Source organism: Thunnus albacares, chromosome 1 (assembly GCF_914725855.1).
Source record: "Thunnus albacares chromosome 1, fThuAlb1.1, whole genome shotgun sequence".
NCBI classification, from domain to species: Eukaryota; Metazoa; Chordata; class Actinopteri; order Scombriformes; family Scombridae; genus Thunnus; species Thunnus albacares.
In genome coordinates, this window is record NC_058106.1 from 3,107,380 (window position 1) to 3,129,588 (window position 22,209).

Below are 22,209 nucleotides of genomic sequence, written 5' to 3' on the forward strand. Positions count from 1 at the left end.
GCTTTCTGTATGAAAGCAGTATGACACTCAAAATGACAGATGCTTATTGTTACTTCAGTTGGATGTTGTTCTCTTCACTTTTCAAAATGATGTATGTGCAGAGTTTGTTTGCCTCTGCTGGGGGAGAAATGTGTCTCTGTGCTCACCTTAAATCTCAGTTTAACAAGTACACCTATGATTTGTGACATCACAACTGGTTTGGAGCGAACAGACTGGAAGCCTCCAGGACACACATACTGAGAATGGGCTTTACAGTGAAGTAGGAGACATGGAAATGTTTTGAATAAATAATATTTGCATATTGCATAGATTCTGGATTTTTTTAATGAGGTAGAAGGAGTAGATGCAATTTTTTAAAGGTTTTAATGAGGTAAATGAACTGTTCTGCCCTCCAGGCAGAAGGTCTAATGTTTCGGTTTGCTTTAGCACCACCTTTTGATGTAATGTGGTATTGCAGCAGTATGAACAGGAAACAGGAGGTAGGACCACATGTTTCAGCAAGCGGGTAGTTCCGAGTCTGAAAAGTGAAGCCAATGCGGAAGTGCCTTAAACCTGCATTCTCTCTAATGACCATCAGGGGGCGACTCCACCGGCTCCAAAAAGAAGTCTGTTTGTATAAAAGTCTATGAGAAAATGACCCTACTTCTCACGTGATTTATTACCTCAGTAAACACTTTCCTAATGAGTGTATTGTCTCAATTGAAGTTTCCAGTCTTCTTCAATACAGCATGATTTTGTAAATTATGGTCCCATTTAACTTAAAGGGCCAGTGTGTAAGATTTAGTGGTATTTAGCGGTGAGGTTGCAGATTGCAACAAACTGAACACCCTTCCTGTCACCCTCCCCTTCCAAGCATGTAGGAGAACCTACCGTGGCTGCAAAACTTGCGAAAAACGTGAAAGGCCCTCTCTAGAGCCAGTGTTTGGTTCATCCGTTCTGGGCTACTGTAGAAACATGGTGGTGCAACATGGCGGGCTACATAGAAGGGGACCCACTCTATATGTAGATATAAAGGGCTCATTCTGAGGTAATGAAAACACGATTCTTATTTTCATGGGATTATACACTAATGAAAACATACTTATGAATATTATATTCCATTTCTGCCAAGTCTGTCCTGCTAGATGCCACTAAATTCTACACACTGCACCCTTAAATTTGACGATAAAGCAGGGTATGCTTTAGGATGTGGCTACATTTTGATTGAGAAGTTGCTACCACAGCGACAACGTTGGTTAGGCAACATAAACATGGCGTTACCCCAGATTCACATTGTATAGGCATAGCCATCGCTATTTCAGTGTGTTTTCAGTTCATGAAAGGTAACTGTAATATTTTGGTCGCCTAAAAAAGTCTTGTTCAGCATTTGGTTGTACTAAAAGACCCTCTAAGGAGTCGCATGTTCAGTTTTTCCAGTAAGTACCTTTTGTTTTAATGGTTTTTCGCTAGCAAAAATTAGCATTAGCATTGTCACAGTCAACCATAGCCTGCAAATGCACTGTGCTAGCCAAGCTAACAGCTAGCGTTGGGGTCAGCTCCACCCTCTCATCCAAATACGGTCGCTTCTCATCACTTCTGGCTCCAAAACTCCAAGATGACGACAGTCAAACTTGAGGCTTGATCCACAAATCAACGGGTGACGTGTGACATACTTTCACCCTCAGTCTCACGCTCTCATGCTGCCAAAATAATTCTCACGCCAAAATATTGTGACAGCAACAGAGATGAACAGTTAGAGTCTTTTTGGTTAAGTGATGGTTAAACAAGCAAATAATTTTTACAGTTATACACTGGGCTGTAATGGAGACTAAACGCACATAAACGCCCTTCAGCCACTTCACCAAATTCTGAAATAGCGTTTAAGCAGACATCCCTTCACAGCTGTTAAAGGCTCAGACCTTCTTCCTACTTCTAAGAGCACTGTTTTGTTTTCTGTTTGAACATTGTATCCTTGTATGAGGCATAGAGACAGCTGTTACTGTTAACAAGGAGCAACCAACAATCCACCATCCCCTCATGCTACACACGTGTTTAAATCAAATAATAATGTCAGACAAAGAAACACAAAGTAAGTAGCTAGCAAAAAGTCTTCAGCAAAAAGTGGAGCTCAAGTTTTATAAATTGACATTAGTGTTTTAACCGTCCAGTTTATCTTGTGTTGCTGCTTTAGCCTACTTCACAGTAATGTTAATGTAACGTTAGCTTGATAGTTTGGATAGCTTGACTACTGATGCATCTCTACTGTGTGTTTTGTCGAACAATTTCTGTAATTAACACCATACAAGTTAAAGTTCTGCTTTATGTTCACTCAGATTTTTAAAGGAAGGCTTTTTATATTTTCACAGTGAGTGAAGGAATCAGGAGAGAGGAGACAGAAGTGAGGAAGAATTGCAGGACGTAATAGTGTTGAAAGAAAAACAAGGAGAAAGTAAAGAACTGATTCAAGATTGAAAGAAAAAGTTTGAGGAGGAAAGAGAAACACAGAGGCCACGTCAGCGTCATCTGATAGAGAGACATGAACAAATTCAAAGCAGGAAAACTGGTGAGGAAATTACACCTTTATCTAGATGAATTACTGTTCTGGTAAATATTTTAACAGCACAATCTGTTATCCAAATGTAAACTAAAGGACATCCCACTAACAAAAGTCAAAGAACAAGATCGAAACCTTCTATAAAAGATATTAACACTTCACAACTACTCTATTAACATGTTTTCTTAAGCTGTTGACCTCAGTTACTGGACTTTAGTGTCAGTCATGCTGGGAAAAAAAGATGTCAAGAAAGACAATAAATGTATGCCTCTGCTTATCCCTGTACTAAAGCTGGGGTATGCAGTGTTCTGGGAAAGGAAAAAACAAACAAGCAAACAAACAAAAAAACCTGCCAGAATTGGAAAATACAGCTTTCCTCCTGCAGCTCTCTGTCCTAAGCCCCTCCCACCAGATGAGCGTGGGCACATGCACGCACTTCATACGCACATACAACTTCCTCTCAAGGCACAACAACCTTTAGTAAACAGTAAACAGGACCGCCTCTGATTCAAGTGATATCACGTCTTTCATTGTCTACCTCCAAAACCTCCTCAGTCACCAGTTCGTCAGAGAGCAGCTCCAAACCCAGTCCCAGGGCGAAGAGCAGCAGTGATGCATAAAAATCTATCTCTTGCTTTTCACTTCTAGGAGCCCACTTCACTTCCATGGAAGTGTGGCCCATATTCGAGTGACATCGCATGTCTCATTCATGCAGTCTTGTTACTTCCTGTCCATCGGTATCCCACTGCCCACCTGCCCATCCGACATACATATTGTATGTCGTAGAATGACAAATTAGTAGGCAGGTATACTTCATTGTACTGCTTAGCCAGTGTCACCATGGTGACCATGGGTGTAGGAAAAACAACCAGGACTGAAATCTAAAGGATTATAACTTTAAGTTTGAGCAAGGCTTATTCAAACGTCAAGAGGTTCATTCTTCAGTCTGTGAAACAAAATAATCTTACCTCAAAGCTTTTAACTGCAGCTCCAGCAGCAGACCAAAACACAGCTAGAAAGAGTACCTTCAAACTTATATGTTATATCTTATATTAATTTACATTGCTCACACTGCATCATTGTGACTATGCATTAACTGTACTATCAAATCCAAGTATTTCATATGATGGCAACATTAATTCACTATTCTTGTCATGAAAACTTCTAATATCTGCATATGTTTGTGTATATAGACACACATACACACACACACTATGGGGGGTGGAAAGGGTCACAGAGGACAAGATGCACATACATAAGTTTGTATGATTATTTACTAAAAGTCCCACATGTGCATACGTCTGTGTGTGATTAGTACAACTCAGTCGTGCACATGCACATGCATGCAGACGTGACTCCTAACACGTGCATGTGCAGTCGCAGGATGCGTTCACAGACGTGCACGCATCCTGTGACTGCACATGCACATGCGTGCGTACATGTGACTCTTAACTCAGGCTTCAGCTGCCAGCAGCGAGTCAACACTGTTATCACAGAGGCAGGAGAAAACCAGCTGTTTATCTGTGGACCACATTAATACTCTAGTATGATTCATTATTGTTGTTTTATCTGTTTTTGTCATTTATGTAGCTTCATTTGAATTTTTAACATCTTTTTTTTTTAATTGCTTCAGGCGCTTCTGTTTTTTATAGGACAGAAATTTTGCTTGGTATCAGTTCTTGGCCATAGTGTAGTGGTAATACGGAAGTCTACGGAACATAATATTGGCAGCTCAAACCAGTTCAGCCCAAAGCATATTGTCTTCAGCTTCAGAATCACCATAGTCTGGTCATATTTTTCCATCATGCTTAAATCGGCTAACTTGTTATTTTTAAAAAAAAAATTTATTCAGGTTCTTTGTTTTAGGAAAGTTGAGATAAAGTTTTAGATAAACTAAAACTATTCTCAGCATTCCAGCATGCTTTTATCTGAAGAGTGTGTTATCAGTGTATTAGAGCTTGTAACAACTAAGCTTTCCTTTTTCCTCAGAAACTAATGTGTTTTTCTGTTCTAAAGACTGATTTTCCACTGTGCTATGGGGAAAAGGACCCTGATAAATGGTATGACATTGAAAGTCCCGCCAAATCCAGCAAAGAGTTCACAGGTTCTCTATTAACTAACTATAAATGGACCCAATACCATCCAACCCTCTACAGACCATTTCCCCCGCAGTTAACCCCACAGTCACACACATCGTTAACTCCTTGCTTAGAGTGGGTGTGTTCCCCAGCGCATTTAAGCAAGTTCAGGTCATTCGGCTGCTCAAAGAACCTACCATTAACCCAGCCTAGATTGAAAACTACAGACCAGTTTCACTCCTGTCCTTCTGAGAACAACCTATATGATCCGAATCAGTTGAGCTTTCAGCAGGGTCACTCTACCGAGACTGGACAAGGGTCAGTAATGGAATCGCTGCATTCAGCTAGAGCTGCTGGTTAGTCCTCAGCTCTATTGCTGCTAGATCTGTCTGCTGCCTCCTCTCCTCTCCCTCTCCTGCTCACTACACTCTGCCAATGAAAAGCACCTGGTACCACCACCACAACAGGGCCCTAGGTTGCTGGCTAGACTCTTCTCTCTCTCTTTAGACTCTTAAAGAAAAGATTAAAGACCAAGCTCTTTCACCAACACCTCTGCACTTGATGGACTGGGGGAAAAAAAATGCTTCCATGCATTCGGAGTTGAACTTAGCTTTATGGCACTTACTTTTGTTGTTCTCTCCTGACTAGATCCTTGCTTGTATCAACTCTCAGATGTATGCCACTTTGGATAAAGGTGTCTGCTAAATGAAACTGTAAATTGTAAATGCTGCAAATCAAAATGGAACTCTATGATCTGTCCATTAAAAGCTTCAATGAAGTTATGAACGACGGGCTTGATGCACAAAACAATAGGATATCCCTTCATTTGTTTTCAGTCATGTCTATTTTTACAGGTAATCAATCAATGAAAGCAGGATAATAATAGGCCTATTAATAATTATATGCTAATAATATTGTTTTTTGTCCTAACTGTATTGTCACTCATACTGTATTTTCATCTTTATCTTTTCTTTTAATCCATTCATGCACACCTCTCTGTTATAGGATGCAAATTTGGGCTGATATCACCATCAGGGCACAGTAGCTTACTGGTAAAGTAGTAGACTGGCAACCATCAAGTTGGTGGTTTGAATCTGCTGCCAAGCATGTTTGCTTCATCCATAGAAAACGCCCATCATATTTGTCTGGTTAGAGTTTTCCATCATGCTACATGCAGAAGAGGACAATTATCAACATCTCTGTCAAGGTAAGTTGGTTAACTTTTTTTTTATCATTTCAAAAATAAAATGCAAATACTATAACTCAAAGGGATAGGCTACATATATTTTAAATTCAAATTCCTACAAGTAAAAGCAGTGGAAATTCTGGATAAAATCCAATTAAAAAGCCTGTAAGCTTTTAACAAGTCCTGTTTGAAATTCTACTGATTAAATGTCTTCACACGAGTCATTGGCTTCAAAGGGACAAATTCTTGTCACTGCATTTAGTAAACGTGACCTCACTTTCAGAAACAACTTTTTATTGGAATACAGAAATGAAATCCCAAATGAGACAGGATCCCCAAACCACATGTGAACACAAGGACCTTCTCCAATGTCAAGTCCACACACATGCCTCCTGAAAAATCAATTTTGTCCACAAAATTAACTTGTGAGAAGGCCCAAAAAACCCCCCAAAACAAAAAAGAAACTTTCTTCAAGTCTGCAGCCTGATACATTGTTACACTTTTATTAAATTAAAAAAAAACAAAACAAGTTAGCCAACTTAATTTGAAGGAATTATGTTATGCAGCATGATGGAAAAATGTGACCAGACCATGGTGATTCTGAAGCTGAAGAAAATATGCTCTGGGCTGGGTTTGAACTGCCAGTATTTTGTTCCATCAACCTGCACATTACCACTATGCTACTATGGCCAAGTACTAACATTTAGCAAAATTTCTGTCCTATAAAAAACAAGCACTTTAAGTAATAAAAAAAGATGTTAAAAATTCAAATGAAGCTACATAAATGACAAAAACAGATAAAACAACAATAATGAATCATACTAGAGTATTAATGTGGTCCACAGATAAACAGCTGGTTTTCTCCTGCCTCTGTGATAACAGTGTTGACCTGCTCCTGACAGCTGAAGTCGCACATGCGTGTGCACAGGCAGTTGCAGGATGCACACGCACAGATGTACGTGCATGCATGACTGTGTGTTGTTCGAGTGCATCTGCATCTGCATGGCTGACTTGTACTAATCACACACAGATGCACATACATTCGCACATGTGGGACTTTTAGTAAATAATCACGGGAACTGTGACCCTTTCCACCCCCCATACACACACACACACACACACACACACACACACACACACACACACACACACACACAGATTTAAATGGTCACCTTCAGCATGAACGTATATCCAGGCAGACAGCATTTGTCTGGTACTGTTGATGAAGGTCTGGCAGCGATATCGGCCTGAGAACTTCACCTGGAGTGTGCTGACCTCCAGGACGCGACCCCCCACCAGCATCCTGTACTGCAGACCCTGACCCGGATCAGGACCCTGGGTCTGGGCTAGACCTGAAATCTCTTTCAGGGTCTGGTTGTTGTAGTCCCAGTGCACTGGCAGTTTGTGGTCAGGAATCACAGGACAACCTGTTTGAATGAATGAACATTTGATATTATTATGACCTGCTGAAATGGCTTAATGTGAGAGCAGCTCCATGATGGAAAGAATATTAATGTTTAAAGAAAAAAGTGACAATATTCACACACACAATATGAATAATAGGACTCATCACATCTGAAAAAAGAAACTGAATTTGATATGTTGATTTTAATGAGAAAGGATAAAAATGTCCTGTTTATTTTGTTTCATTTGCCCATTCTGCCTCTGTCCCTGCCTCCAGCAACACACTCTCTTCCCTTCTCCCCCGGTCCACCAGATGCCATTCCCCAATTATCTTCACCTGCTGCTCATTATCCCATCAGCCCCCCAGTAGCTTATATACTCAAAACTGTACAAATTGTTTGGATTAATGAGACTTCTGTTGTAAGCAGGAAATGTGTGAGAACATCTGCACATATTTAAAAAACATCTGCACACATTGAGTTCAAAACAAAAAGGCCATAACGCAGCAGTAAAATATTAATAATATTATATATTTAAATTTAGGAAGAATAGTCAATGTGATTCCAAATTTGAGTCATTATAAAATCTAAATGTTTAACAAGAAAACAGTAAAAATACATTTGGGAAAATAGGTCAATAAGTCTTTTAGCATAAAGTCTTACATTTTTCAATTCAAGAAAAGGTTGTTAGGCTACATTATTTTCCCCCACACTTTATAAAATAAAAAATGTCTAGATGATGTCACATTCTCTTGTCTGTATACCATTGTTAGGTCCTACTGTGCTCTGTTTATTTACCTGTTGTCTTGATAAGCTCACATTCAACAGTCAGTTCACTGTACCTGTATTAGGCAGAGCCCAAATACAGACTCTTGGGCTTAACATGACATATGTAGGGTATGAAAATATATAACTCATTATCCAGTTTTAGTCTGTTAGGAGCTCTGAGGAAACAAAGTATAATGTTTACAGCAAACTTTTTAAAAAAATATGTGAAGAGAGGAGATGTATCTATTCTGCACAAAATACATAAGTGTAGGCAGATTTAGGGGGTATGTATCACCAAAAATGACCATAGTAGAGGTTTAATATCACTACTTTATAACTAGCTTGCAGTTTATCTGGTTCTACTGAAACCTTAAGAGCCTCAACTTGAAGTTTGGAAGTTGGGTCTGATGTTAAACCTTTGATGTAAAAATGAACCCATGTTATAGCTGTTTCTGTTTTACTGGAGAATGTAGACATGTCATTTCTGTTGAACTCAATAAATAACATGATCAAATGTCTTATTTAGATGTGAGATGAGTCTCAGAGAACTGTTATTCATTGCATGTGTGTGTTAAAATAAAAGAGTTTGGAAGGAGGTTAATAATATTTCTTTGTAAACATTTCCTTAGAACCTAAAGATTTCACTTCCAGGTCAGTAAACAGTAACTTCACTGATATGTGTATATTACTTATATTACATATTGCCCTGAACTGGAAAAAGGGTTAGAAAAAGTTTAAAAATATGGAATAATGTGACAGATAAGAAAAATAAACGACCATGAACTGCGCGTCCTGTACTGTGTGATACATATAAACCATTTAACCATTATTTAAGATAAAGAGTTTGTGAATTTACTTATGCATGAATAACAGTAACAGTATAACTTGCAAGAAGTGAAGGGTAGGCTTATTTATCTATTTATTTGTATGACATTTATTTTCTTGATTTTATTTTTTTAGATTTAAATGTGGAAATGGACCCCTGAACCTTTTCACTTGACTTTCTATGAAGAGGAGGGAACAAACTAAGGGAAATGGCAGGGAAATGATTTGCCACATGGTGCTACTTATCTGCTGTTTGAAGATGTGCGATGGACGACATGCATGTGATAATAAAAGAAGACAATTACAAAAACCTATTTCCTCACTCAACTCTAGTGGCTTCTCTCCATGTAGATAGTTTTGGATTTATTTGTGCAGGTTTTGAGATGTCTGTCTCTGAGATTTCTGCCTCCATCCAGTTTAGTTGGCTGTGTATGTGTGTGTGTGAGTGTGTACCTATACGTAGAGTGTCTCCAGGTCTGATGAAGACACTCGTTCCACGGCGTGACGCCATGAGGACTCTTCTCCTGTTCAGCTCTTGGGAGACTGGAACAACCCTGCCTCCTCCAGCTGGGTATGGACCTGTACACACACACACACAAACAAATCCAAAATGTTGCTCCAGATGAAGACCGCCATACGTGATCAAAGTAAACAGTTTTTCAGTATCTGAACGAGTGTAAGTACATGAAGACGTTGTGAACCCACCATAGACCTGCAGGACAGTAAAGGCAGTGGACTTTCCTATGGTGTTAGTGGCGGTGCAGGAGAAGGTGCCCCTGTTCTGCAGAGAGACATTCCTTATCCACAGTGAGCCAGAGGGCAGGGAGACAGCTCCCGGATCCAACGGCCCATTCTTCCTGTGCCATGACACTGAGGGCTGAGGAAAACCTGACAAAGGAGAGAGAGGGACGAAAAAAATGTCTGACAGTTGAGGCTCAAGAAAAGTTTCACTGTCACTCTTGAAATGTCAAAAGTTCTGAAACATTTGCAACTTTAGAACTTCTAGTTCCTTGCTGCGTTCACACTGCAGCTGAAAATAAACTCATATTATATATTTTTTTAATACTATTCCCATTTTTTATGAACTGGAGTTTAAGAATATGTGGCATAAATGCAGCCCTGACTGCTATAAATTACATTCATATGCAACTAATTTGTGAAACATAATAAAGTCCAAAGTCAAAGGTATGGTGACTCTCTTTGTCCAGAGCTGCTTTTAATGGATGGACTAAATGAAGGAAGATTCATAGTTTGCTTTAATTCTTTCATTCGCTTTTTTGTTTGGAGAACAGTCACACATACATGACATTTGACAGCAAATAGAATGTCCCATCATTTTTCATCTCTTTTAAGAAAAGGTTAAGAAAATTGCATCTTATTATTATATATATATATATAGCATTTACATGTGAATAAAATTCAATCAAAATACATGAAGCAGTAAGTAAGAAATTAAATTAAGTTATATTAAATTACTTGGACTTGGGGGAAAAAGATGAATGAAAAGAAAATACATAATAGTAATGGAATAATAGAAATGATGGTGACAGAAGAAAAACAGAGGGCAGATAATAGGACTGCAGGGTAAATATCAAAAGGATTTAAAAAAGATTGATGCATGGAATGCATGTAAAAGAAAGAGAGAGATAATAGATCACTCTAGCCCTTTCATGCATGGATTATTAAATCATAGAGTAATATTTTTTTTAATTTTTACCCTTAAACAAGTGAAAAATCATGCCAATAACTTTTTTTTAATATATTGTATTTAGACATGTGTGATGTGGACACCATGCATCAATGGAGTAAAAAGTGATTCATGGAAATCAATATAGACAAATATATATATATATATATGTTTTTATATATATTATTTTATTACTAAGAGCAAATCATATGGATACACATAGGAACATTAAATAACAACGACAATAGAGAAGATGAAGAAAAACATGTCATAGGCCCAATAGGTAGAATATACCCTTTGGTGCATAATTCCCACTGGAGTAGACAGATGTATTTTCAGTCACAGAAAAAAGTACAAGAAAAATATTATTAAAAACTTGATCAAAGTATTTCTAACATCTTATTTAGTTGAAAAATATATATTTTGTACCTGTGTTTTTCCTCTGAGAATAAAAGTATTTAACAAATATTCCTGAGCTACTTGGTGCATTTCCTCCACCCTCTGCCATTTTGAATTTATGATTCAATATCTCAAAATGATGGAGAGAGCCAAAAATGATATTCAGATGGAATTATAAACAACACTCTGGGGGTTCACCACCTGTTAGTCGGGACATGGTACTACAACTTAAATGGTTCAAAATGGCTTCCAAATATCTTTCCACTGTAGTGGACGCTAAGCATGAAAGGGCTAGAGCAACCTCACTGTAACAAAACCAGCATGAGAACAATAGAAGAAGTAAGAAAAATGTCTGTGGCAGCACAGTAAGCCTGACCTGAAGCTGGTATTGATTAACTGAGATGAATCTGAGCTGTGGAAGCAAACTTGGCTGAACTTCATACAACTACTGTACATCTATACAAGATGGACTGATGCACCTACATACTTTATAGTGGTAATATTTTACAGAAGTTGACAGCGGTGTAGAGAGTAGAGACTTTGTTAGACTCAGAGAATCAGACCATATGCAGCTTTCACTGTGCTTTCTTTTTAAATATTTTATACATGCACAGGCAGACTGTGTCTACTTACATATGTCTAACATCACAGTTCCCCACAGGTGAATGAAAGCCCTTTTCAGTATTTAATTAAGGCAAAGAGATGTAGCTATCCATCACTACAGCCTTCCCCATTCTGTCTGTTGAAGGACACCATGAAACTCATGGAACAATGTCAAATATTCCCCAAAAAAAAAACGAAACAAAAAAGTTTATATTCTGACTTATGGTGAAAATGAACAAACTTCAATCGGTCTTCAGTGTCTTAAAATGTTAATTCTGTGCATGGTAAATGTATGGGAGTTTAAGTTGAGATGCTTAAAGGGGTTGAAATGACAGGCGAAGCGTAATCACTGAAAGCAGTTGAAGTGTCAGTTTGAGTGTAAACATTGAAAGTAGCTGAAATATTGGCTAACGTGTAAACATGGAACCAGGCTAACTGTCAGTTGAGGTGTAAATGCTGGAGCTGAATTGTATGCACTGTAAACAGTTTACAACAACAATTCTATTCAATAGTAAAGTTATTTTAGCACATAGATTTCTCCTGGAGAACGTGATTTCACTGTCATGTATACATGTAATAGACACTGCAGAGCAGCTGGATGAAAGAAGAGATACTTACACAGAACAATGATCCTGGTATTTAAGATAATTCCAGCCAAAGTTCAACTAAAACTGAAACCAACACAAAGTAGCCTGTAGTCTAAATCTAAATAAATGTGTTTCCACCACTGAACATTTGACTACTTGTTGCTCTCCTGCCTGTCCGCCTAGCTGTCCTCTTATCACTGTCATCATATAATAACGTAATATACAATAATACAGGAAGATGAGTTACAGTCAAAAGCAGCGAAATGGAGCTCAGTTATCAGGAACTGTAATATAGGCAGTCGAACTGATTAAAGTGAGTGATTGCAGATAAGCTATAAATATTTGTTCAATGATTTAGTAACATCTAGCAAAAAAGTAAAAGCATTCTGCACATGCACACTTTAAGTTTAAATGTATTTAATAGCAGTTAAGTTCATAATTCCTTGGTGCTTTGAAAATTACTTTTAAACTATAAGCTTGTAATTGTTTTTTTCCCTTTATGCAGACTCAGTGATAAAAGGCTACATTCAAACTCCAGAATGTGTCTTTCAAAATCATGGTCAGTATGTTTTAACAGGAAAGGAGTTAACCTTTACCCCCTTTGCCCCTGAGTTCCACTGCCTCACCACTTGGGCTACTGACTGTTGTTGACTCTCCACCTTGAGTACTGACTGGCTCTGTTTCTTCATGTGGTCTTTGAGGTACTCTGCACGTACTTTAAATGACAGGTTGATAAGGATAGAGACTGGCCTTCAAGTTAAAAGTGACTTCCAAGCTGTGGTCAACTATGTAAGGTTGTTGGAACAAGACATCAGCTATTTCTATGCATGGAGGGTGACAAGCCTATCACTGGAGAACCAGGTCTTCATGACATGAATGAAGCTCTACTAAGACGACCCAATATAAATATATGTTCTTCATGAGGCTCTTTTATGTCTTAAGTCCTGAGTAGAGAGAAGAATCAGACCAGCATGCAAACCTCCTTCCAGATGTTTTCCAACTGCAGAATGATCATTGCCTGCACAGATTTTCAAGTTGCCACCAAAAGTCAGGTGGACATACAGCAGCAAACCTATTCTTCCTATAGAGGAATGCATACCTTCACTGGCTCTGTGTCTGATAAGTCCATTGTGAGTGCCTGTGGCATAATGGAAGACTTCAAACCAGGCGATATAATTCTTGCTGATAAAGGATTTCTCATAGGAGATATTCTGCCCCAGGAGGTTTCAGTGAATATTCCACCATTTGTTCACCATGGAAGGCTACCAGCAAATGAAATTAATGCTTCCAGAAATATTGCAAGGAATAGGATCCATGTAGAAGGGGCCAATACACTTACATACAACACAGACAAGCAGAAAATCCTCACATTTTAGAAGCTGCAACCAGAGGATCTTTGGTATTTTTGCCTGATAACTGATGATCTATTAAATCTAATCTATTAAATAATCGACAGTTATTTAATGGTTAATCAAATGTTTTCCTAATTACCTAACCCTAACCATAATTACCTAACCCTAACCCTAATTGGTTAATTGTTTCAACTGTAATTTCTTTAATGCATCATTTATGTATAAATGATTACATTTTGATATACTAATTTAATTTTGTTGGATAAACCTGGTGATATTCTATAATATTCCATATAGTAACCAAATCTCATGTGCAGAGCAAAACCAACAACAAATTGTTTTTTAGATAGATATTTACAGTGTATCCAAATCCTGATATATATTTATAATTCCTCTGTGCCATTGTTGTCCAAAAACTATTAAAAACACATCAATTAGCCACACTGTACAGACATGTTCCTTCAATACCAAGAACACACACTGTACTACTGCTGACAGATACATATTTCTTTTTAGAAATGTAGTGGATTAAAATCAAAGTGTCATACAAATGATATAGTAAACTGATGTACCAGAACTTTAGAACTGTACTTCAGTACAATACTTCTGTAAATTAGAGGTCAACAAAACAATGGAGGAATCCATGTTTATGGATGAAATGAACATAGCAACAATGCTATACATTTTGATTACTGAGGAACGATAGGTTGACCATTTGCGCAATCGGTCATAACATCATCTTTATGTGTTGTTTAACTATTCAGGGATCTCCCACGGTTTTCTCTTGGTAATATTTCAGTTGTCTTTAAAAGTATAATTCCTAACTGGACTTGACAATGGGGAAAACCACTTCCAGAACCAGTGGCCCCTCCTACTTTGGAACTTTATTAATGAAGATTTTTTGGTGACTTATGCATGTGCTTTCCTGTGTTGGACTGTGCAACAATACATGTAATGTACTTGATTAGTTAACATGAACCTCTGTGTTTTCTGTGTTGAAATGTAACCATACAGTATATGCATGTTTTGCTCTTGGGGTCCACATAATAGGAACCCATGTGATGAAATATTCAGTCACAGCCTAAGTTCCTGTTTAAAAATGGAGCATAATAAGGGGGAGAAAAAGAACAACAAAGACAGTGGAAGAAAGATGAACAGAAGAGGACACTGTATGATAGAGAGAGACTTTTGGGTTGTTGTTTCACTGCTTAGCTTTTTACCTGTTTGGGTGCAAAAAGAGAAACCAAAAAACTGTTTTCTTAGAAAAGGTGGATAACAAATGAAACAATTCTTTTTACTACATCCTCCTTTTGGTGTGAAGGGAGCATCCTCTGGGTGAAGGGATTAGCCCTTGCCAGGGCCTCTATGTTGGTTGGTCATTAGAAATGTGTGTTGGTGAGCAAGGTTGCAAAAGCACACTTACACACATTTAGATTCATTAGAGACTGTTTACCATATACTTAATCACAAGATTTTATTCTTGTTTTTATTTCTTTATTTTAATTTTTAATCAGTCTGCATCAGTTCAGTGGTCAGACTGGAGGAGCCACCACCTGGAAGGTTTTCTTTTAATGATATCTTTCTATCTCTAATATTTCTTAACACAAAAATGTGATTAAATATTGGGTAATGTGGTGGTTATAGTTAAAAAAAACTAATAACAAATGAGAAAAAAAACAGTCCCGGCTGACAGAAAAACATGGTGCAAGCAGAAAAAAACAAAAAAAATGGAAAGATTCAAGTGGAGGCCACAGACATCAGCAAGCCTACCAAACCCGAGGAGCTGAGACAGGACAGCATGGGAGGAAGCAATAAACTACACAATGAAAGAGAGTATTGTCTTGTACCGCCCTTTGTACCTCCATTTCTCTTTCTATCACTACCTGTTATCACCTTCCGTTCAAATGAGATGCTGTTTTCAGTCTGGTTTTTCTCAGCCTTACAGACTGCTGACAGACACACAGACATACATACACACGCACACACACACACACACACACACACACACATACACATGCACACAGATGCATACGCACAGAGATAAAAATATACACTGACATGCAGCTTCATTCATCTCATCCAATCACCAGCTGATGAAAAGGTCTGGTAAAACAAGTTATTTTGAGCTGGATACAAAAGGCAACCGCACTGAGAGCCAATATGATGTCAGCACTGTGTGTGTGTGTATGTGTGCGTGTGTGTATGTGTGTATGACAAAGTTGGAGAGCGAGACAGAAGAGGGGAAGAAGGGGAAGAAGGTCATTTGTTCAAACCAAAAAAATACAAAATAATAATAAAACCTGACTGACAGCTGCTTTTGTAAATATAAGGATTAAAGGAATAGTTCAACATTTGGAAAATACACTTTTTTGCTTCCTTTCTGAGAGTGAGATGAAATTTATATCTCATGTCTGTGTTTTAAGTAAAGAGCTGGTTAGTTGTGCTTATCATAAAACTGGAAGCAGGGGGAAACAGCTGGCCTGGCTTTGCCAAGTACAAAAAAAAAGAAAAGAAAAAAGCTTGTCAACTCCTGTAAAACTCTATAATTACCACACTTTGTTTGTTTAATCTCCACACAAACATAAATAAATGTAAAAACAACAATATGTGGATTTAGAGGGATGAGCTGCATACTGGAACAATTTCTTGGTGAGCAACTGGAGTCTTGTCATCACGATGAGATTGCAGGTTTGGTAGCATCGAGTATGAATAGAGAAAATGTGCTCACTGATTGTACCTGGCTTCAAAAGTTTTTTTTTAATTTGGGTGAACCTGCTCTTTAAAAGAAAAAGTATTTATTGTTCTACAAAATGTGACACGCAGCAAGGTTCCTTCTAAAACTTAATTCATCCTGTTCAGGCTTCTTTTCACTGGTATTAGATGTGTGTTTCCTCCCTGTAGTCCTGCAGTGTCTGTAACTTTCTTGCTGCAGCGGCTCCCCTGCAGTGCCCACCCCCACAGCCCAAACACACTTCCCCCATTCAAATGAGTGGGAGAATTGGCATGTTCGCCGCAACACCTGATTTGGTGTGAATTCAGCCTAAATGATGCAGTGTTGTGACCTACCAGTGACGGGGCAGTCCAGAGTGAGGTTGGCACCCAGGCGAACGGTGACTCGTCCTCCCACCACGGCTCTCACACTGTGACCCAGCACCACCCCATGGTCTGAAACATTCCTCCATGACACTGCGATGGCTGGGGGCTCTGAGGGTTCACACACACACACACACACATACACACACAAAGTGTATTAACTAATCATGCAGTGATCAATGTGAAAATGTAATCTCCTTTGTTGCCATATTTGTGCCAGTGCTGTCCCATGCAGTCTGTGTCCCATAGCATTACTGATAAGTATAAAATCTTGCTTATACATGTATAGTATATAACAGTGATAGAAATCAGTGGACATGTAATGATGTACTGTCTAACTTAAGGAACCTTTAGGTAAGTAGTTACATTAACCAATAAACTGTAGTTTAGCCTTTACAATCATTACATATTTCTTACAATAATAATCACATCCTTTGAGTTTTACTGTAATGAGCTGAAAATGTTAATTTTCAAAATTGTAACAGTCAATATTCAGCTATCATCCATGATTTAGTTTGTATTACAACCAAAAAATCAGTGATTGTCTTAAATGATCTCAGTCATCACTTTGAAATATCTGAATCCTACTGACTTTGGTGATCCTCAGACTTTTCATGTGGCACAACCATGACGTTTTTGGTTCAGAGGGAAATGTCTCAACAACTTTGGATGGATGTAATGAAATTTGATACAGACATTCATGTTCCCCTTAAAATGAATTGGAATAACTTTGGTGATCCTTTGACTCTTCATCGAGTGTGTAACTTTCAGTTTCTCCAATTCTTTGCTTTTTGAGCAAATACCAATAGAACTAGGTTATGTTTTAAAATAGGGGAGCAAACTTGGAAAGATACATAATTGGCGAGGGAGTCTGGGAGTCCTCCCCCAGAGAAAAATGTAATTTAAGACAAATTTCCTGCATTTCTACACCACCTAATCTCTTGGATTAACCTAACCTAAGAACCTATTATTGGGAATTGCGAGAAAGTTTTAGAGCGAGAGAGCGATGGTCTGAATAACTCACTGCTGTATGGTGCTGCTATTGCACTGTACTGCTCTGCTTTGTCTGCCTGTACACTATCAGTGTCCTTTTTTTGCGCTGTGACGTTAACTGCTGTGAGACCATGTGAAAAGTGTCAATTGCATGAGTCTCATGGGCAATGTGTGTTGGCAGCCCTGTTAATAGCCATGTTACACTTTAAAGAGCTGACTCTGATTCGGTTCCTTTGGGAACGTCCCATCTTCACAGCCAAATCTTGTCAGATCAGGAAGCTAACGTTAATTGGGCAGGCTGGCAAAGTTAGCTTATGTTGACTCTCAAATCAGTTTGGCATTTTGGCAACAGTACAATCCTACTTTTAGCTAATCAGTCGTTTGGCTGGAGTCCGTGGGCCAAGCAGGTTCATTCAACATATGCTAGCCTATCTTTTCCTATGTTCTATTTTCGGTCGGTGATTGCAGTGAAGCGAAATGGCATGTTTCTCACCTTTGCAAACAGTCAGACTCCTGTGTGGATTGACAGACTGTGATTCACACAGCATGCTGTGGCAAATGATCAGCGATGAGTTCAACTGAACTAACTCAAAGGGTGGTCCAAAAATGTATTATTTTTTTATAACTTGTTTTTGTCAGTTGCTGAAAATAGTAAAATTATCGTTGATATAGGCTGCTTAAATATGATCACCTGATTGCAGGGATTGTATGATGATAAGTTTATTTTGCATCCCCCTAATTGAATTATGGGGATGCATGTGTTCTACTAGCTCCGTCGTTCAGGCCCCTAGTACCCACTCTGTGAGTACTACTCTCCTTCACTGCAGTCACAGCAAAGCAGCATGCAGCTGGGGTGAACTGACAGGGCATTTAGCTCAAACACTCTCTTAGCTGAGGTCAGAGCAAGCAGCAAAGATGTCTTGAGTGACAACACCTTCAGAGAGGAGTGCCCCAGAGGCTCTTAAGGATCCTTGACCAGAGCCTCAAGCACCGGAGGCAATTCCCACTGGGGGGTAGAAGCACACATCACCGAGTGTTGTCTCCTGACCCCCTGCAAGAAACGTTTCACAAGAGGGTGGCTAAAGACTGGTCTGTCACCAAAACCCTTGTGACAGGAAGAGACAGCTGCTGCATGGACTTTGTTAGTGGCACAAGACAGCCCTCTGTCCAGCAAACACTGCAAAAAGGAGGGAATAGAACCAACTGCATATGTCAGGGAATCTAACCTCCTTTTCTTGCACCAGTATTGGAATCCCAACCACTTTGCCCTATCACAGACAGTGGTGGATCCCAATCTCGCCACTTGAATGGTCTGTGCAACTCATACACAGTCCATTCAGGAGCCAAGCCAGGAGGGGCTGGCCCAAAATGGGCAGAATGCCCCTGCCTCCTGGGACAGAGCCCCCAAAACTGGGGGATTGTTTAAGGCTGGGCCGCCAGAATTTGAGTCATCTTTTTGTACCTCCTGTCTCACTCTCTCCAACAGGAGAGGAATGAGCTGGAGGGGCGGAAAAGTGTAAAGCAGCTTTTCTGGCCATGGCTTGTGTGCAAACATGTCCACCCCCAGGGGTGGTTCATCTTGCAGCGTCAGGGAGAATCACAGGGGGTGGTGGGGGTGCCTTCTGCTTTTCTGATCTGGCCCCAGATCTGCTTCACCATCTTGAGGTGAAATCTCCACTGTCTGGCGGGGGGCCACCCATTCGACATGAGGTAAGTCCCCCTGTTCTCCAGTCCCGGGACATGGAGGGCCTTCAGACAACAGATGCTCTGAGGCCCATCTCTGCAGGTCCTCTGCCATCCTCAACAAGACAGCGGACTGAACTCCACCCTGCCTGGTGATGTAGACCATCACAGTGTGGTTGTTGGTCCTCATTAACACATGTCTTCTTGAAGTTTGACGTGTTGGAGGACAAAGAATACAGACTGAAGTTGCCCTCCCCAGGCAAGTCCCTCCTCATCCCATCAGGGACGTGTGAGCACTGAGACGTAGGAAGTCATTTATCCCAGCAGTGTTCCCTGTGACAGGTACTGTCCCCTAGTATGACCTCTAGTATTGCAGGTCATCCTGCACTGAGGGAGGAATGGTCACCAAGATTGTGCTTCCTGGCATCCAAATGAAGGGTAGCAAACCACCTCTGCAGGCGTCGCATGTGCAGCAGCCCCAGCGGCACCACTAGGTGGGCTGCTGATATGAACCCCAGTGCCTGCATGATGGTCAGTGCTGTCACTGTTGCACCCTGCCACAGTTTGTGAACTCTGTCTGAGTTCCAACAGGGCAGCCAACAGTCTGCATGAGTCGAGCACAACCCCCAGATATCCCACTTGTTGTTGAGGCTGGGGGCTGCTCTTCTTCCAGTTGATTGCGAACCCTGACTGGGTTAGGTGCAAAATCAACTGGGCTGTGTGGAACATAGCCAATTCTTTGGATGTGGCCATGATGAGGTCGTCGAGGTAAAAGAACACCGACCCTTATGTCTCAATCACGCCGTGTCCACACATTTGCTGAAGGTGTGGGGGGCCAGGGAATAGCCAAATGTTGTACCTGTGTCTGTTGTACCTGTAGGCTATCCCCTGGGTCTGAAATCTCCCATCTTCTTGGGAACCAGGTACCCCTTTTGTCCGTTGTGAGTGTGAGTGGGAACAACAGACACAGCCTGTTTCTGTAATAGGTCCTGGATCTCTGCTGAGAGGGAGTCTGTTTCCTCCCGGGAGGATAGACTCACCTCCTTGACACCCATGAATGGAGTAGGAACAAGGCAGACCTGGAGAGAATAACCCAGTTTTAGTGTCCATCCGCTCTGTCAATACGCACTCACATAGCCACACCTCATAAAATTGCATCAGGGGATGAGCGACCAGCTGCGTAGCGTCAGTCTGGAAGTTGTGGCTATAACAATGGCAACAACGGGAGGCAAGCGTATTAGTCAGAGCCGCTACATCGGGTGAGGTGTGCTTTCTGACAGCATCACATCGAAGCGCTCATGCACCGGTACAGCGCTGTGATGTCTCTGAACATCACTGCAGAGAAAAGGCCAGTATGAAAGGAGCGGTCTGTGAACGCACCACCACTGGCCGCTCTGTGAACACAGCAGCAGGCTTTGCATTATTGTGTTCAATTCTCCTCGTCTCCTGTGTAGATATCGATTAGGAAAGACATGCCACACATGCACTTAGCTCACTCTGGGATAAGTGTGTGTCAGGTGTATTTCTCCCTGACAAAGAGATAATTCAACTTGACTCCACACATTCAGCCAGAGAGGTATGTTGTTCATCCTGCTCCATGACAAAGCAGTAACAGTGGCCACAACAGGGGCAACATCTGTGTGTGTGTGTGTTATGCACCACTGGCTAGCTCTGACACTCCATGTGAAATGGAATGAACCAAATTCATCATAGAGTCCAGTGGAGGATGGAGCCTGTGTCAAATAGAACTAATGACATTGCCATCAGCCTCAGCTGTACTTTAGTGCTAATTAACAACTTTTAGTATGATAACCAAACTTAAGATGCGAACATGGTTAATATTACCTGCTAATCTTCTGCACGTTAGCAATGTCATTGTGAGCATGTTAGCATGCTAACATTAACATTTAGTTCAAAGTACCACTGTGCCTGAGTACAACCTCACAAAGACTTTTACTGGGAATCCACATTAGAGTAGAAATGTCAGCAATGCCTAAGTGCTACTGAATCGTCCTTTTCAGTGCAATCAGCTCTGACCTACATTAGGACATCACTGTCCTCAGAAACAGCTCCAGAAGGTGGACAAACTGTCTTCACCAGGCTGAGTCAGAAAGTTACTGGACAAAAAATATACATATGATTATAGTAAAGCCAAAAAGCTCATTGCGAAAGTTTGGGCCTTGATTAAGAATACGATTAAGAGATAAAGTTAATAAGCTCACACTGGGACGTTTGTGAGATTTGAATGGCTTTGTACAATAGATTGTGCTTCATTAAGCCTGCCAGAGAAAATAGACTCGAAGATTTAAAAAATTCTGGCTCTGGGCTCTTGTTGCAAGTAATACCCCTCTCTCCCATGTTTCCTGTCTCTCTGCACTTTCAACTGTCAAATAAAATAATTGCCAAAAATAATCTGTAAGAAAAAGTTTAAAGACAAGTGTGTTGCATGGTGACACGTGTCTCTCAGTGTGGATTCATAGTTTTGATAAAATGGGAAGTGTATCTTTTCCAGGAGACAGATGAGTAACAGATGTAAAAAAATGCTGGTGTGGATCGCCAATAAGTATTGTTATTTATTGCATGAAATGGTGCGATATAAATGCACTTGAACTTAATGTTGGGTAAGTGTATGTTATTCTAAACATATTTAGAATGACAGTATTACAGTGACAGTATTATTAAACTGCAGATAAGGAAGGTGTACATAATAATGAGACTTGAGATTAATGTATTGAAATCAAAGGGCGCACCTGCCACCAGTAGCTGAGATGTCTCAGAGTCTGAGCCATATGTGTTGGCAACTGTGCACTTGTACTGGCCTCTGTCAGACGCTCTGGGCTGCAAGATGTGGAGTCCTCCCGAGATATCCCATGACACCCTGCAGACAGAGAGAGTAAACATGTATTTTTACTACCCAGCTCTTTCCAGCTGTGAATCAAAACCTAAAATGCTGCTCACATCACACTTTTTTTGTTCCTTAAAACTTTTGAATAAAAGAGAAAAAAATAAACCATGTGGG

At 40.0% G+C, this 22,209-nt stretch overlaps 1 protein-coding gene across 2 annotated transcripts in view; it reads right to left on the minus strand.

Moving 5' to 3' along the window:
- adamtsl3 (ADAMTS-like 3) overlaps positions 1–22,209 on the minus strand; it is a 297,355-nt gene that overhangs the window by 14,907 nt on the left and 260,239 nt on the right. For both annotated transcript variants that reach the window (XM_044349913.1, XM_044349979.1), the window contains 5 exons: positions 21,941–22,068; positions 16,488–16,625; positions 9,499–9,681; positions 9,247–9,372; positions 6,970–7,224 (listed from right to left, as the gene is read on the minus strand). In XM_044349913.1, coding sequence (XP_044205848.1) covers positions 6,970–7,224; positions 9,247–9,372; positions 9,499–9,681; positions 16,488–16,625; positions 21,941–22,068 — 830 coding nt within the window. The remainder of the gene's footprint in view (positions 1–6,969; positions 7,225–9,246; positions 9,373–9,498; positions 9,682–16,487; positions 16,626–21,940; positions 22,069–22,209) is intronic.